This window comes from Oncorhynchus nerka, linkage group LG27 (genome assembly GCF_034236695.1).
Source record: "Oncorhynchus nerka isolate Pitt River linkage group LG27, Oner_Uvic_2.0, whole genome shotgun sequence".
Lineage (NCBI taxonomy): Eukaryota > Metazoa > Chordata > Actinopteri > Salmoniformes > Salmonidae > Oncorhynchus > Oncorhynchus nerka.
Genome location: NC_088422.1, coordinates 86,316,486 through 86,333,985, shown reverse-complemented (window position 1 = coordinate 86,333,985; position 17,500 = coordinate 86,316,486). Strand labels below are relative to the sequence as shown.

The following is a 17,500-nucleotide window of genomic DNA, read 5'->3' as shown; positions in this document are numbered from 1 at the left end:
GAATACACCCCTGTACACCAGCCTTGACTGAACAAAGTCCCTGAGTGTTTGATCGCTAGAGGCTCAGCGCTGCATTAGGATGGAAGAAGGAGTCAATTAAAAACTCATCTTGAAAGTAAAAGCCACTTGAGGAAAGTAATCGTCAAAGTGTTCCGAGCCAACGTCAGAACAACAAGGAACAAGTACAGGGAAACCAAGGGACTAGCTGAGCATGTGGCTGCAGGGAGGCTGTGTGTGTGTGTGTGTGTGTGTGTGTGTGTGTGTGTGTGTGTGTGTGTGTGTGTGTGTGTGTGTGTGTGTGTGTGTGTTTGCGGCTGCAGGGAGAAAGGGAGCTGTTTTGAAGTTGACTAACATCATTATGGAACTCTGTGGAAAATAAAAGGAGAGTGCCGCTTGTGTCTTCCTCACTTGTGTCTTCCTCACTTGTGTCTTCCTCACTTGTGTCTTCCTCACAACAATATTTGATGTCACACTTTGTGCTTTCCCCACACATAAAATGAACTGAAAGGTCTATCTATTCTCCAAGACACTCTGTTCTTCTACTATTCATGAAGAGATGATAATAATAATCATTCAGGCCCCATATGTGTGTGTGTGTGTGTGTGTGTGTGTGTGTGTGTGTGTGTGTGTGTGTGTGTTGCAGATGTGATTTGGAATCACGCTGTCGTGAAAAAGTAGCCCTGCCTACAACTGTAAGTCCAATGTCAATCTCACACCAGGAAGGAATTTCCTCCTGGTCTAATGGTAAAGAAGTTGTTTTCCAGAGCAGTAGACCGAGGTTCATGTGTGTGTGTATCTGTGTGTATCTCTCACCTCTTGGCCAGTAGCTGTGAGCGTGTTCCTGAGGGTGATATGAGGCTGACCTCCAGATCTCCTCGTCGTGGATGGACAACCAGTACCTTGACCACCACGTGTTCTACGTAGCTCACATGCTGCTCCGCCTGCTCTGTACACCCTGTGCTTGTGATGGTGCTGTTCAGGCTCTGGTCTGCACGGATGTACCTGGCAGGAAGGGAAACAAGGTCAACTAGTTAGTATGTGTGGGCTGGGTAGTCTAGCAGTTAGTGCTGCTGCCTCTTACACACACATATAGAGGTGTGACATTGGTTCAAATATAGAGGTCTGCTGCCATTGGTTAAAATATAGAGGAGTGACATTGGTTAGAATATAAATGTGTGACATTGGTTAAAATATAGAGGTGTGACATTGGTTAAAATATAGAGGTCTGCTGCCATTGGTTAAAATATAGATGTGTGACATTGGTTAAAATATAGAGGAGTGACATTGGTTAAAATATAGAGGAGTGACATTGGTTAGAATATAGAGGAGTGACATTGGTTAGAATATAGATGTGTGACATTGGTTAAAATATAGAGGTGTGACATTGGTTAAAATATAGAGGAGTGACATTGGTTAGAATATAGATGTGTGACATTGGTTAAAATATAGAGGTGTGACATTGGTTAAAATATAGAGGTCTGCTGCCATTGGTTAAAATATAGATGTGTGACATTGGTTAAAATATAGAGGAGTGACATTGGTTAAAATGTAGAGGTCTGCCATTGGTTAAGATGTAGAGGTCTGCCATTGGTTAAGATGTAGAGGTCTGCCATTGGTTAAGATGTAGAGGTCTGCCATTGGTTAAGATGTAGAGGTCTGCCATTGGTTAAGATGTGACCTACTGCCCTGTGATGCATTCTCCATTTACCTTGACACATTCCTTTTCCTATTTGTCAACATGTATGTTCAATAAAACCATGTAATGCACATCATTTTCAAAGGGTGCTGGGACAAAACACATCAATCAAATCAAATGCTATTTTATTTGTCACATGCGCCAAATACAACGGGTGTAGACTTAACTGTGAAACGCTTACTTACGATCCAGAGGAAAACAAGTGGAATAAAATAAACACAATGGAGCTATATACAGGGAGTACCAGTACCAGATCAATGTGGAGATATATACAGGGAGTACCAGTACCAGATCAATGTGGAGATATATACAGGGAGTACCAGTACCAGATCAATGTGGAGATATATACAGGGAGTACCAGTACCAGATCAATGTGAAGATATATACAGGAAGTACCAGTACCAGATCAATGTGGAGATATATACAGGGAGTACCAGTACCAGATCAATGTGGAGATATATACAGGGAGTACCAGTACCAGATCAATGTGGAGCTATATACAGGAAGTACCAGTACCAGATCAATGTGGAGATATATACAGGGAGTACCAGTACCAGATCAATGTGGAGATATATACAGGAAGTACCAGTACCAGATCAATGTGGAGATATATACAGGAAGTACCAGTACCAGATCAATGTGGAGATATATACAGGAAGTACCAGTACCAGATCAATGTGAGGCTATATACAGGGAGTACCAGTACCAGATCAATGTGGAAATATATACGGGGAGTACCAGTACCAGATCAAAGTGAGGCTATATACAGGGAGTACCAGTACCAGATCAATGTGGAGATATATACAGGAAGTACCTGTACCAGATCAAAGTGAGGCTATATACAGGGAGTACCAGTACCAGATCAATGTGGAGATATATACAGGAAGTACCTGTACCAGATCAAAGTGAGGCTATATACAGGGAGTACCAGTACCAGATCAACAACCTCTACTATATCCCTGTCAATGTGGATGGGGGCGTTCCCTCTTTCTCTTGTAGCCCACCATCAGCTCCTTGGTCTTACTGACGTTGAGGGAGAGGTTGTCGTCATGGCACCACATTGCCAAGTCTCTGACCTCCTCCTTGTAGGCTGTCCCATCGCCGTCGGTGATCAGGCCTAGCATCGCCGTGTTGTCAGCCAACTTGATAAGGGTGTTGGAATCATGCGTGGCCACACAGTTGTGGGTGAACAGGGAGTACAGGAGGGGACTAAACACACACCCTTGAGGGGCCCCCGTGTTGAGGGTCAGCGTGGCGGAGGTGTCGTTGCCTACCCTCACCACCTGGGGCCGTCCAATCAGGAAGCCCAGGATCCAGCTACAGAGGAAGGTGTTCAGTCCCAGGGTCCCCAGCTTGGTGATGAACTTGGAGGGGAATATGGTGTGCAACGCTGAGTTGTAGTCTGTGAACAGCATTCTCACATAGTTATTTCCCCTCTTGTCCAAGTGAAGTGTGAAGTGAGTGAACTAGGACCTCGCACACCCAATTACTCCAACATTGGCTACTTTTATTATTTTACAACATTCCGATCCTTAAGACCTTTTTATTGAAATTGAAATATGGTCAACTAATAAAGGTTTGTGTTGAAGCAATTGAGTGTGAGGGTCTTACTATCAGTACTACAGAACAGAAGGGCCACACAAAGCAGTAGCACATGAGTGTGAGGGTCTTACTATCAGTACTACAGAACAGAAGGGCCACACAAAGCAGTAGCACATGAGTGTGTGGGTCTTACTATCAGTACTACAGAACAGAAGGGCCACACAAAGCAGTAGCACATGAGTGTGAGGGTCTTACTATCAGTACTACAGAACAGAAGGGCCCCACAAAGCTGTAGCACATGAGTGTGAGTGTCTTACTATCAGTACTACAGAACAGAAGGGCCACACAAAGCAGTAGCACATGAGTGTGTGGGTCTTACTATCAGTACTACAGAACAGAAGGGCCACACAAAGCAGTAGCACATGAGTGTGAGGGTCTTACTATCAGTACTACAGAACAGAAGGGCCACACAAAGCAGTAGCACATGAGTGTGAGGGTCTTACTATCAGTACTACAGAACAGAAGGGCCACACAAAGCAGTAGCACATGAGTGTGAGGGTCTTACTATCAGTACTACAGAACAGAAGGGCCACACAAAGCAGTAGCACATGAGTGTGTGGGTCTTACTATCAGTACTACAGAACAGAAGGGCCACACAAAGCAGTAGCACATGAGTGTGTGGGTCTTACTATCAGTACTACAGAACAGAAGGGCCACAAAAAGCAGTAGCACATGAGTGTGAGTGTCTTACTATCAGTACTACAGAACAGAAGGGCCACACAAAGCAGTAGCACATGAGTGTGTGGGTCTTACTATCAGTACTACAGAACAGAAGGGCCACACAAAGCAGTAGCACATGAGTGTGAGTGTCTTACTATCAGTACTACAGAACAGAAGGGCCACACAAAGCAGTAGCACATGAGTGTGTGGGTCTTACTATCAGTACTACAGAACAGAAGGGCCACACAAAGCAGTAGCACATGAGTGTGTGGGTCTTACTATCAGTACTACAGAACAGAAGGGCCACACAAAGCAGTAGCACATGAGTGTGAGTGTCTTACTATCAGTACTACAGAACAGAAGGGCCACACAAAGCAGTAGCACATGAGTGTGTGGGTCTTACTATCAGTACTACAGAACAGAAGGGCCACACAAAGCAGTAGCACATGAGTGTGAGTGTCTTACTATCAGTACTACAGAACAGAAGGGCCACACAAAGCAGTAGCACATGAGTGTGAGGGTCTTACTATCAGTACTACAGAACAGAAGGGCCACACAAAGCAGTAGCACATGAATGTGTGGGTCTTACTATCAGTACTACAGAACAGAAGGGCCACACAAAGCAGTAGCACATGAGTGTGAGTGTCTTACTATCAGTACTACAGAACAGAAGGGCCACACAAAGCAGTAGCACATGAGTGTGTGGGTCTTACTATCAGTACTACAGAACAGAAGGGCCACACAAAGCAGTAGCACATGAGTGTGTGGGTTATGCCGTTTATTGGCAGAGCTGTGATGCGATCAAAGATAGCAGGTGTAGCCAAATGTATTGATGAGGGGGGAAATCTCAAACAGATCTCAAATGCAAAGATATTATATAAATATGATATATTAATTAGGACAAATAATTGTATATAAGCTAGGTGTGTGTGCTAGCCTTTGAGACACTGATGCTGACTTACAAAACGTGAGTTTTTTTACTTAAAAAAAAGCACTTTATTGCACTGCAAAGCAGGGTTGGGCTCAATAAACCAGGGTTGGGCTCAATAAACCAGGGATGGGCTCAATCAACCAGGGTTGGGCTCAATTAACCAGGGTTGGGCTCAATAAACCAGGGTTGGGCTCAATAAACCAGGGTTGGGCTCAGTAAACTGACATTCCAATTCAATAATTGGAAAAAGGGTATCTATTTCAATGAACTGAAAAGGAGAAGGTATTTATTTCAAACATTTTTTTAATACAAATCACTTCCTGAATCGACTGACTGAGTTCAAACTGCTGTGCAAGCATCATGTCCAAATAAATATGCAATATTTTTGCATCTCCTAATAAATTATTTATTTTATTAAATTGTTTTGGTATATAATTTCATTCCTGTGTGTTATATTTCTGAAGTGTTTCATTTTTCTTATTTAACTCTGCATCTTTGGAAAAGTTGATCAAGTTTGACGTTTTATTGTCACGTGCACAAGTACAGTGAAATGCATTTCTTGTGAGCTCTTTCCCAACAATGCAGTAATCAATATCAGTGTAAAAAGAGTATAACTATAAAATAAAGTAAAGTAGAATAAAAACACATAAGAAGAACACAAGAAAGTAAGTATACAGGGTCAGTGCCAGGTTCAGCAGCTATATACAATGTCAGTTCCAGGGTCAGTGCCAGGATCAGCAGCTATATACAATGTCAGTTCCAGGGTCAGAGCCAGGTTCAGCAGCTATATACAATGTCAGTTCCAGGGTCAGTGCCAGGAGCAGCAGCTATATACAATGTCAGTTCCAGGGTCAGTGCCAGGATCAGCAGCTATATACAATGTCAGTTCCAGGGTCAGTGCCAGGATCAGCAGCTATATACAATGTCAGTTCCAGGGTCAGTGCCAGGATCAGCAGCTATATACAATGTCAGTTCCGGGGTCAGTGCCAGGAGCAGCAGCTATATACAATGTCAGTTCCAGGGTCAGTGCCAGGAGCAGCAGCTATATACAATGTCAGTTCCAGGGTCAGTGCCAGGATCAGCAGCTATATACAATGTCAGTTCCAGGGTCAGTGCCAGGATCAGCAGCTATATACAATGTCAGTTCCAGGGTCAGTGCCAGGATCAGCAGCTATATACAATGTCAGTTCCAGGGTCAGTGCCAATACCATATTTACATGGGTCTCCCGGTTACGGGCGGCTATGACACAGCCTGTAATATTATACGGAGCCTGTATATTTACTGGAGTGGTAGGGGTAGTACTGTATGTATAGGGATAGGGTGACTAGGCATCAGGATATATGATAAACAGAGTAGCAGCTGCATATATGATGATTGTATGAGAGTGTGTGTGCATGTGTAGAGTCAGTATGAATGTGTGTATGGGTTATTTGTGTGTGAGCAAATTAACTGTGTGTTTGTGTGTTACAGCCTGAATTAAAATGATGTTTTTTTTTCTTCTCACCCCTCCACACAATACCCCTTAATGACAAAGTGAAAACATGTTTTTATTTTATTTTAGCAAATTTATTGAAAATGAAACACATAGATATCTCATTTACGTAAGTACTCACACCCCTCAGTTAGAATCACCTTCGACAGTGAATACAGCTGTGAGACTTTCTGGGTAAGTTTCTAAGAGCTTTGCACACCTGGATAGTATAATATTTGCACATTATTATTTTTTTAATTCTTCAAGCTCTGACAAATTGGTTGTTGATCATTGCAACCATTTTCAAGTCTTGCCCTAGATTTTCAAGCAGATTTCATTCAAAACTGTAACTCTGCCTCTCAGGAACATTCACTTTCTTCTTAGTAAGCAACTCAAATCAAATCCAATTTTGAGGGGATAGTCATTAATTCATGTTGCTGTAGAATGGATGTTTCGGTGGTTGTCGTTCTTCGCGTTCAATGATACCGAATTCCTAGCTGCAGACTAGTAATTAATATCAAAGACTTGTTCTTATTCTGTCGGTATCGATAGTCTAAGAGTTTAACCACGTGGTATGGTTAAAAGATTCAGCAATGGTCTCCAACCTTTGTCCTCTCGTAATGGAGAAAAACGTGGTCTGTTGAGAACTTCTTAAAGTTGTTTTTTTATTTGGAATTGCAGAAAAGGGTCTGTCCCAGGATGCCTGACCCTAACTGGCTCATGGGCGGTCCTCTGATTTAGTTAAACTCAAAAGGGAATTGGAGTTTCCTTCATTAAACAGTCCAAAATCACATTACACAATTTTACAAACAGTATCATCCTCACTCATTCATCTTATACAACAATTAGATGTAAACCTCATATCTGAGGCTATTATATAAACAGCGTTATGGTAATGTGGCCGCACCGTCTCCCATGAGCCTCACCAAAATGTAACAAACGGACCAGTTCGTAGCTGGATTCTTCACCAATCTTTTATACCTTCTCCGAAACATAAATGTTGCTTGGACCTTAAGTTCTGTGAGGTGGAAAAAATTCCTTTGTTCTCTATGAAACTTCACTCTGTCTCTATACTGTGTGGCCGTGAGGCAGGGTCTTCCCTAGGAATTACGACCTCACTGACCACAGCAACCTGGTTGTAGGAGCAGAGAGAGGGGGATGGTGCTCGCTGTACCCAAAGAGGGCAACGTCATGACAGTACATAGAGCACTGTAACGGAAAACTGTAATTTATTAGGTCATTTGAGGCATTATCAACAGTACAAAATTCTGAAACATTTTACTGCACCATACTGTAAATCAAAGTTTCCCAAAGTTGGTTCTGTTTTCCAAATGGTATTGTAATTCTACCCCACCGAATACAGTACCGTACTGTATATTTTGAGTGCCAAAAACCATTTTGTCCACTAGTGGGTGCACAGTATTGTTACTTCTGTCTCATTAACATATTGTGAAGCGTACCTTGTAAGAGGCTATTTGTTGCACCCATGAGCGAGAATGCTGTACCAATTTTACTGCTATGTGGTTAAAGTGCCCAATCAATGAAACATTTCTAGGGAACAGATTGGACTGGCAGAAAGTCTTAAACCTTAAATGTTCATTTTGCCATGTCCTTTTGGTCTGTTTGCCCTGCAGTCGCTGCCAGTTTAGAAGTATTTGTTAAGGCCTCTAGAAGTACAAGTGATATAAAACACAACACATTCATTGATAGTGTTTGCTGTAATGTGGAAACACTTAGCAGCCAAACTGCTTGCACTAATCCCACAGTACAATACTGTGAAATACAAACCCATCCCCTCATTTCATGTATTCATTCATGTATTCATTCATGTATTCATTCATTCATTCCGATTACAGTAACATTGACTTTGTTTACAGCATAATAAAGTAAATGTTACTGTATTGTACTGTGTGTCATTACACAGTACTTGCTTTGATACCATATTCATATTATAGAAGGTGTACTGTAATATGAAATACAGAATGTTACTGACCACGAGCTGCTTGTAAGCTACTGTCAAATTCATGGTAACCCCTTACAGTGAGCATTATAAATCTATCAAATTCATGGTAACCCCCTTACAGTGAGCATTATAAAGCTGTCAAATTCATGGTAACCCCCTTACAGTGAGCATTATAAAGCTGTCAAATTCATGGTAACCCCCTTACAGTGAGCATTATAAAGCTGTCAAATTCATGGTGACCCCCTTATAGTGAGCATTATAAAACTATCAAATTCATGGTATCCCCCTTACAGTGAGCATTATAAAGCTGTCAAATTCATGGTATCCCCCTTACAGTGAGCATTATAAAGCTGTCAAATTCATGGTGACCCCCTTGCAGTGAGCATTATAAATCTATCAAATTCATGGTATCCCCCTTACAGTGAGCATTATAAATCTGTCAAATTCATGGTAACCCCCTTACAGTGAGCATTATAAATCTGTCAAATTCATGGTAACCCCTTACAGTGAGCATTATAAAGCTATCAAATTCATGGTAACCCCTTACAGTGAGCATTATAAAGCTATCAAATTCATGGTAACCCCTTACAGTGAGCATTATAAAGCTGTCAAATTCATGGTAACCCCCTTACAGTGAGCATTATAAATCTGTCAAATTCATGGTAACCCCCTTACAGTGAGCATTATAAAGCTGTCAAATTCATGGTAACCCCTTACAGTGAGCATTATAAATCTGTCAAATTCATGGTAACCCCCTTACAGTGAGCATTATAAATCTGTCAAATTCATGGTAACCCCTTACAGTGAGCATTATAAAGCTATCAAATTCATGGTAACCCCTTACAGTGAGCATTATAAAGCTATCAAATTCATGGTAACCGCCTTACAGTGAGCATTATAAAGCTGTCACATTCATGGTAACCCCCTTACAGTGAGCATTATAAAGCTATCAAATTCATGGTAACCCCTTACAGTGAGCATTATAAAGCTATCAAATTCATGGTAACCCCTTACAGTGAGCATTATAAATCTGTCAAATTCATGGTAACCCCCTTACAGTGAGCATTATAAAGCTATCAAATTCATGGTAACCCCTTACAGTGAGCATTATAAAGCTATCAAATTCATGGTAACCCCTTACAGTGAGCATTATAAAGCTATCAAATTCATGGTAACCCCTTACAGTGAGCATTATAAATCTGTCAAATTCATGGTAACCCCCTTACAGTGAGCATTATAAAGCTATCAAATTCATGGTAACCCCTTACAGTGAGCATTATAAAGCTGTCAAATTCATGGTAACCCCCTTACAGTGAGCATTATAAATCTGTCAAATTCATGGTATCCCCCTTACAGTGAGCATTATAAATCTGTCAAATTCATGGTAACCCCCTTACAGTGAGCATTATAAATCTGTCAAATTCATGGTATCCCCCTTACAGTGAGCATTATAAAGCTGTCAAATTCATGGTAACCCCCTTACAGTGAGCATTATAAAGCTGTCAAATTCATGGTAACCCCTTACAGTGAGCATTATAAAGCTGTCAAATTCATGGTAACCCCTTACAGTGAGCATTATAAATCTGTAAATGCATGTTCAGGTTTTCTCTTTTTCCCCACTGATCTTCTCTCACAGCCTCTGGTGGGCACATCATCAAATCAAATGTATTGGTCACATACACATGGTTAGCAGATGTTATATCGAGTGTAGTGAAATGCTTGTGTTTTTAGTCTCCGACAGTGCAGCAATATCTAACAAGTAATAGGAAGGAATAAGAATATATAAATATATGGATGAGCAATGTTCAAAGCAAGTTACTAGCAAAAACATTTCTGCAACAAAATGCCAAAGGCTTATTCATGTGTTTTCATAGGCAACACATAATAACAGTTATATTTCCACTGATCTACGAACACATCAGTTTAAAGACATTGAATCACAGTTGCTTTGTTTATGACCCACAGATGGCAAGTCAATAACACTGATTTGGATGACACAGAACTATGTCCCCATCCAAAATGTGTAATCCCCCCATCCAGATGCACACACAGGCACACACAGGCGCACACACAGGCACACACACACAGGCACACACAGGCACACACACACAGGCACACACAGGCACACACACACAGGCACACACAGGCACGCACACACAGGCACACACAGGCACGCACACACAGGCACACACAGGCACGCACACACAGGCACAGGCACACACACACACACACACACACACAGGCACACACAGGCACACACACACACACAGGCACGCACACACACACGCACACACAGGCACGCACACACACACGCACACACAGGCACGCACGCACAGACAAAGGCACAGGCACAGACGACACAGACACACGCATTTGCACACACACACACACACACACACACACACACACACACACACACACACACACACACACACACACACACACACACACACACACAGCAGAGATATAGTCATCTCTCTCATGAAACCTGACAGGATATTTTCCACTACTCTATTGGACGGAGGTGGATCAGCATAGGCAATCAATAGGCTCAGCCTCCAGGCTAATGAAAATCCAACTGAAGACCAACAGGCCTGTGTGTGTGTGTATGTGTGTGAGTGAGTGTGTGTGCGTGCGTGCATGCGCGTGTGGGTAAGTGAGAGAGAGTCTGTGTGTGTGTGTGTGAGAGAGAGAGCGAGAGAGAGAAGAAGAGAGAGACAGCGAGTGTGTGTTTGCATGCATGTGTGTGTGACAGAGTGTGACATGTCACACTGACGGACAGATTGTCACCAATCAATAATAAAAACAGTGTCACGTTGCCAACAGTCCACAATGCCCTCCCGTGCTGCTATACTTGACTGTGGCTACATCCCAAATAGGTCAAATGTAGTGCACTATCTAGTGAATAGGCTGCCATTGGGGAAGCACACTGTGTTAAGAATCTGTGGCAGGAACACAGTCTTTGATGGATGTGCTACTGTACATAATCAAATCCTTATTCCTCACTAGACATTTGACTTCTATTATCAGGAGGCTCCTGATCCTATCCCAGGGAGTCATATGAGGTGATGACATTTGGACTGCTGACAGGCAGTCAGGGTGGTAGTACAGTAAATCATGGAAGATCTAAGTTGATTTTGGTTTAGCAGACTGACACGCACTCGTGCACAGAATACCCTGTTCATATTGAGTGAGATGTTTTTTAGAGAGGGAAGTGTTCAGAGACCTTTGTTAGGGGTGACCTGAGGATATCTTGTTATCTCCAGGAACAGGGTTGGAGTTAAAACATACAGGATGGTAACTCTCCAAGAACAGGGTTGGAGTTAAAACATACAGGACAGTAACTCTCCAGGAACAGGGTTGGAGTTAAAACAAACAGGACAGTAACTCTCCAGGAACAGGGTCGGAGTTAAAACCTACAGGACAGTAACTCTCCAGGAACAGGGTCGGAGTTAAAACATACAGGATGGTAACTCTCCAGGAACAGAGTTGGAGTTAAAACATAAAGGACAGTAACTCTCCAGGAACAGGGTTGGAGTTAAAACATACAGGATGGTAACTCTCCAGGAACAGGGTCGGAGTTAAAACATACAGGATGGTAACTCTCCAGGAACAGGGTTGGAGTTAAAACATACAGGACAGTAACTCTCCAGGAACAGGGTCGGAGTTAAAACATACAGGATGGTAACTCTCCAGGAACAGGGTCGGAGTTAAAACCTACAGGACAGTAACTCTCCAGGAACAGGGTTGGAGTTAAAACCTACAGGACAGTAACTCTCCAGGAACAGGGTTTTAGATAAAAACCTACAGGACAGTAACTCTCCAGGAACAGGGTTGGTGTTATAATATTCAGGACAGTAACTCTCAGGGAACAGGGTTGGTGACCCTACAGGACAGTAACTCTATAGGAACAGGGTTGGAGTTAAAACCTACAGGACAGTAACTCTCCAGGAACAGGGTTGGAGATAAAACCTACAGGACAGTAACTCTCCAGGAACAGGGTTGGAGTTATAACATACAGGATGGTAACTCTCCAGGAACAGGGTTGGAGTTAAAAACTACAGGACAGTAACTCTCCAGGAACAAGGTCGGAGTTAAAAACCTACAGGACAGTAACTCTCCAGGAACAGGGTCGGAGTTAAAACCTACAGGACAGTAACTCTCCAGGAACAGGGTCGAAGTTAAAACCTACAGGACAGTAACTCTCCAGGAACAGGGTCGGAGTTAAAACCTACAGGATGGTAACTCGCCAGGAACAGGGTTGGAGTTAAAACCTACAGGATGGTAACTCTCCAGGAACAGGGTTGGAGTTAAAACCTACAGGATGGTAACTCTCCAGGAACAGGGTTGGAGTTAAAACCTACAGGACGGTAACTCTCCAGGAACAGGGTTGGAGTTAAAACCTACAGGACAGTAACTCTCCAGGAACAGGGTCAGAGTTAAAACCTACAGGACAGTAACTCTCCAGGAACAGGGTTTTAGATAAAACCTACAGGACAGTAACTCTCCAGGAACAGGGTTGGTGTTATAACATTCAGGACAGTAACTCTCAGGGAACAGGGTTGGTGACCCTACAGGACAGTAACTCTACAGGAACAGGGTTGGTGACCCTACAGGACAGTAACTCTACAGGAACAGGGTTGGTGACCCCTGACCTGGGGCCTAGAGACACTTGTGTAGATCTGAAAGGATCTGATACGTGTAAATACTTCATGTGGTTAGTAACAATTCCTGGCAATACGTATGAACATTATGGCGCCTTGCTAAGCATACCGGCTAGGCGTACCGAACGAGTGTGCTCCCATACTCCTGTAAAACACCTTCACTTGAAAAACAAGTACTAGCAATAGTATGGTTTGTCCACTTCAAAATAGTCAGAATTATTCCAAGATAATTCAAGAAATCTGTCATAAATTTTGCCAAAGAAATCTTAGTTGCGCTATTTTACATCTAACTAAGATGTTAGCATGAAAACGATTTGTCTCACGTTGAAGAATCCCTACTATTGACCAATCACCGTCGAAGGGGTGTAGACTTGCTGCCAACTTCGACTTGCTTCGAGAAAAAATGTAGTGCACATGAACAGCCGAAGACCTTTGCCCGAAGACCAAAACAGACAAAGACGTCACAAAATGTTGTCATAACATATGCACTAACTGTTCCGAACTGTTTCAGGTGTAATGCATGCGGACGCCTTAAGTTAGGGGGGAGTAGGGGTTGATTTGGGATAGGGCAGTGGTGGATATTATTGTCCACTTTAATATTCCATCTTATTCCCCATCTTAAAACCCAGCTGACCTCTAACCTCTTAGAGCTGATTGAGGACTGTTTTTATTGGCTAAGAGCCACAGTATGAGATTGGTTCTCTCATTGAGATTGGTTCTCTCATATTCATTGCGAAAGATGCACAATGCCAGAAAGAAAGAAGCCTATTTCCCAGAAAGAGGTAGAAAAAGCATCTCAAGTATTGCATTTCAATTTAAGAATAACTTTCTGTGAAAGCTTCTATTGAAATGTGAAGATAATATATTAAAGCCTTTCAAAAATGATTTTCTAAACAAGAAGATTGCCTTGAACATCCTTGAGAAAAAAGTAAGCTCTGAACCTATTCAATGTGTCTCCGTTGCAAAGTGGTGAATGTTTAAAAAAAAAAATGGTTTTCTCGAATCAAAGCAATGTTTTCTCTTTCCTTCCTGTTTTTCTGTGAAGGACTGAGTCAGAAGCAGTATCACTGTTATGCAAGCCTGGGGCCAATCACAAATCAAAGACAACCAGACATGTGAAACATACTGCTACCCTAAAAGCCACCCTTTTCTGTAAGGACTGTATTAGACAAATGTAGACTGTATTATAGACTGCATGGGGTGTTAGAGGAGAGTTGTGTTACTAAGGGAAGTACCCGGGCAGTGACAGAATGAATAGAAAGCAGACAATATGAAATTTAATTACCGTCACATATCATTGGCTAACTGACTTCCTACACTCGTAAAAAAAAAAGTGCTACCTGGAACCTAAAAGGGTTCTTCGGCTGTCCCCATAGGAGAACCCTTTGAAGAACCATTTTTGGTTCCGGGTAGAACACTTTTGGGTTCCAGATAGAACCCTTTCTACATGAAACCCAAAAGGGTTCTACCTGAAACCAAAAAGAGTTCTACCAGAAACCAAAAAGGGTTCTCATATGGGAACAGCCAAAGCACCAAAGCACCATGTAGGACAGACCATAAAAGCACATCGCACTGGGCACAGAGGTCAATTCAACGTCTATTCCACATTGGTTCAACGTAATTCCATTGAAACGATGATTCAACCAGTGTGTGACCAGCGAGAAAGCACTGGTCATTTATTTGCATTCCAGTGAAGAGGGACTCCGGGATGCTGGCCTTCTAGGCAGAGTTGCAAAGAAAAAGCCATATCTCTGGGATGAAGGCCAGCATCCCGGAGTCTCCTCTTCACTGTTGATGTTGAGACTGGACAGAGGAACTCTGCCTAGAAGGCCAGAAACCCGGAGTCGCCTCTTCACTGTTGACGTTGAGACTGGACAGAGGAACTCTGCCTAGAAGGCCAGCATCCCGGAGTCTCCTCTTCACTGTTGACGTTGAGACTGGACAGAGGAACTATGCCTAGAAGGCCAGCATCCCGGAGTCTCCTCTTCACTATTGACGTTGAGACTGGACAGAGGAACTCTGCCTAGAAGGCCAGCATCCCGGAGTCGCCTCTTCACTGTTGATGTTGAGACTGGACAGAGGAACTCTGCCTAGAAGGCCAGCATCCCGAAGTCTCCTCTTCACTGTTGATGTTGAGACTGGACAGAGGAACTCTGCCTAGAAGGCCAGCATCCCGGAGTCTCCTCTTCACTGTTGACGTTGAGACTGGACAGAGGAACTCTGCCTCGAAGGCCAGCATCCCGGAGTCGCCTCTTCACTGTTGACGTTGAGACTGGACAGAGGAACTCTGCCAAGAAGGCCAGCATCCCGGAGTTGCCTCTTCACTGTTGACGTTGAGACTGGACAGAGGAACTCTGCCTAGAAGGCCAGCATCCCGGAGTCGCCTCTTCACTGTTGACGTTGAGACTGGACAGAGGCACTCTGCCTAGAAGGCCAGCATCCCGGAGTCGCCTCTTCACTGTTGACGTTGAGACTGGACAGAGGAACTCTGCCTAGAAGGCCAGCATCCCGGAGTCGCCTCTTCACTGTTGACGTTGAGACTGGACAGAGGAACTCTGCCTAGAAGGCCAGCATACCGGAGTCGCCTCTTCACTGTTGACGTTGAGACTGGACAGAGGAACTCTGCCTAGAATGCCAGCATCCCGGAGTCGCCTCTTCACTGTTGACGTTGAGACTGGACAGAGGACCTCTGCCTAGAAGGCCAGCATCCAGGAGTCTCCTCTTCACTGTTGACGTTGAGACTGGACAGAGGAACTATGCCTAGAAGGCCAGCATCCCGGAGTCTCCTCTTCACTGTTGACGTTGAGACTGGACAGAGGAACTCTGCCTAGAAGGCCAGCATCCCGGAGTCGCCTCTTCACTGTTGATGTTGAGACTGGACAGAGAAACTCTGCCTAGAAGGCCAGCATCCCGGAGTCTCCTCTTCACTGTTGACGTTGAGACTGGACAGAGGAACTCTGCCTCGAAGGCCAGCATCCCGGAGTCGCCTCTTCACTGTTGACGTTGAGACTGGACAGAGGAACTCTGCCAAGAAGGCCAGCATCCCGGAGTTGCCTCTTCACTGTTGACGTTGAGACTGGACAGAGGAACTCTGCCTAGAAGGCCAGCATCCCGGAGTCGCCTCTTCACTGTTGACGTTGAGACTGGACAGAGGCACTCTGCCTAGAAGGCCAGCATCCCGGAGTCGCCTCTTCACTGTTGACGTTGAGACTGGACAGAGGAACTCTGCCTAGAAGGCCAGCATCCCGGAGTCGCCTCTTCACTGTTGACGTTGAGACTGGACAGAGGAACTCTGCCTAGAAGGCCAGCATCCCGGAGTCGCCTCTTCACTGTTGACGTTGAGACTGGACAGAGGAACTCTGCCTAGAAGGCCAGCATCCCGGAGTCGCCTCTTCACTGTTGACGTTGAGACTGGACAGAGGAACTCTGCCTAGAAGGCCAGCATACCGGAGTCGCCTCTTCACTGTTGACGTTGAGACTGGACAGAGGCACCCTGCCTAGAAGGCCAGCATCCCGGAGTCGCCTCTTCACCGTTGATGTTGAGACTGGACAGAGGAACTCTGCCTAGAAGACCAGCATCCCGGAGTCGCCTCTTCACCGTTGACGTTGAGACTGGACAGAGGAACTCTGCCTAGAAGGCCAGCATCCAGGAGTCTCCTCTTCACTGTTGACGTTGAGACTGGACAGAGGAACTCTGCCTAGAAGGCCAGCATCCCGGAGTCGCCTCTTCACTGTTGACGTTGAGACTGGACAGAGGAACTCTGCCTAGAAGGCCAGCATCCCGGAGTCGCCTCTTCACTGTTGACGTTGAGACTGGACAGAGGAACTCTGCCTAGAAGTCCAGCATCCCGGAGTCGCCTCTTCACTGTTGACGTTGAGACTGGACAGAGGAACTCTGCCTAGAATGCCAGCATCCCGGAGTCGCCTCTTCACTGTTGACGTTGAGACTGGACAGAGGACCTCTGCCTAGAAGGCCAGCATCCAGGAGTCTCCTCTTCACTGTTGACGTTGAGACTGGACAGAGGAACTATGCCTAGAAGGCCAGCATCCCGGAGTCTCCTCTTCACTGTTGACGTTGAGACTGGACAGAGGAACTCTGCCTAGAAGGCCAGCATCCCGGAGTCGCCTCTTCACTGTTGATGTTGAGACTGGACAGAGGAACTCTGCCTAGAAGGCCAGCATCCCGGAGTCTCCTCTTCACTGTTGACGTTGAGACTGGACAGAGGAACTCTGCCTCGAAGGCCAGCATCCCGGAGTCGCCTCTTCACTGTTGACGTTGAGACTGGACAGAGGAACTCTGCCAAGAAGGCCAGCATCCCGGAGTCGCCTCTTCACTGTTGACGTTGAGACTGGACAGAGGAACTCTGCCTAGAAGGCCAGCATCCCGGAGTCGCCTCTTCACTGTTGACGTTGAGACTGGACAGAGGCACTCTGCCTAGAAGGCCAGCATCCCGGAGTCGCCTCTTCACTGTTGACGTTGAGACTGGACAGAGGAACTCTGCCTAGAAGGCC

At 44.5% G+C, this 17,500-nt stretch overlaps 1 protein-coding gene across 2 annotated transcripts in view; it reads right to left on the bottom strand.

The window, feature by feature from the left end:
• Nucleotides 1–17,500, bottom strand: part of LOC115126718 (proprotein convertase subtilisin/kexin type 6-like) — an 84,562-nt gene that overhangs the window by 15,659 nt on the left and 51,403 nt on the right. For both annotated transcript variants that reach the window (XM_065012199.1, XM_065012200.1), the window contains one exon: nt 814–1,002. In XM_065012199.1, coding sequence (XP_064868271.1) covers nt 814–1,002 — 189 coding nt within the window. The remainder of the gene's footprint in view (nt 1–813; nt 1,003–17,500) is intronic.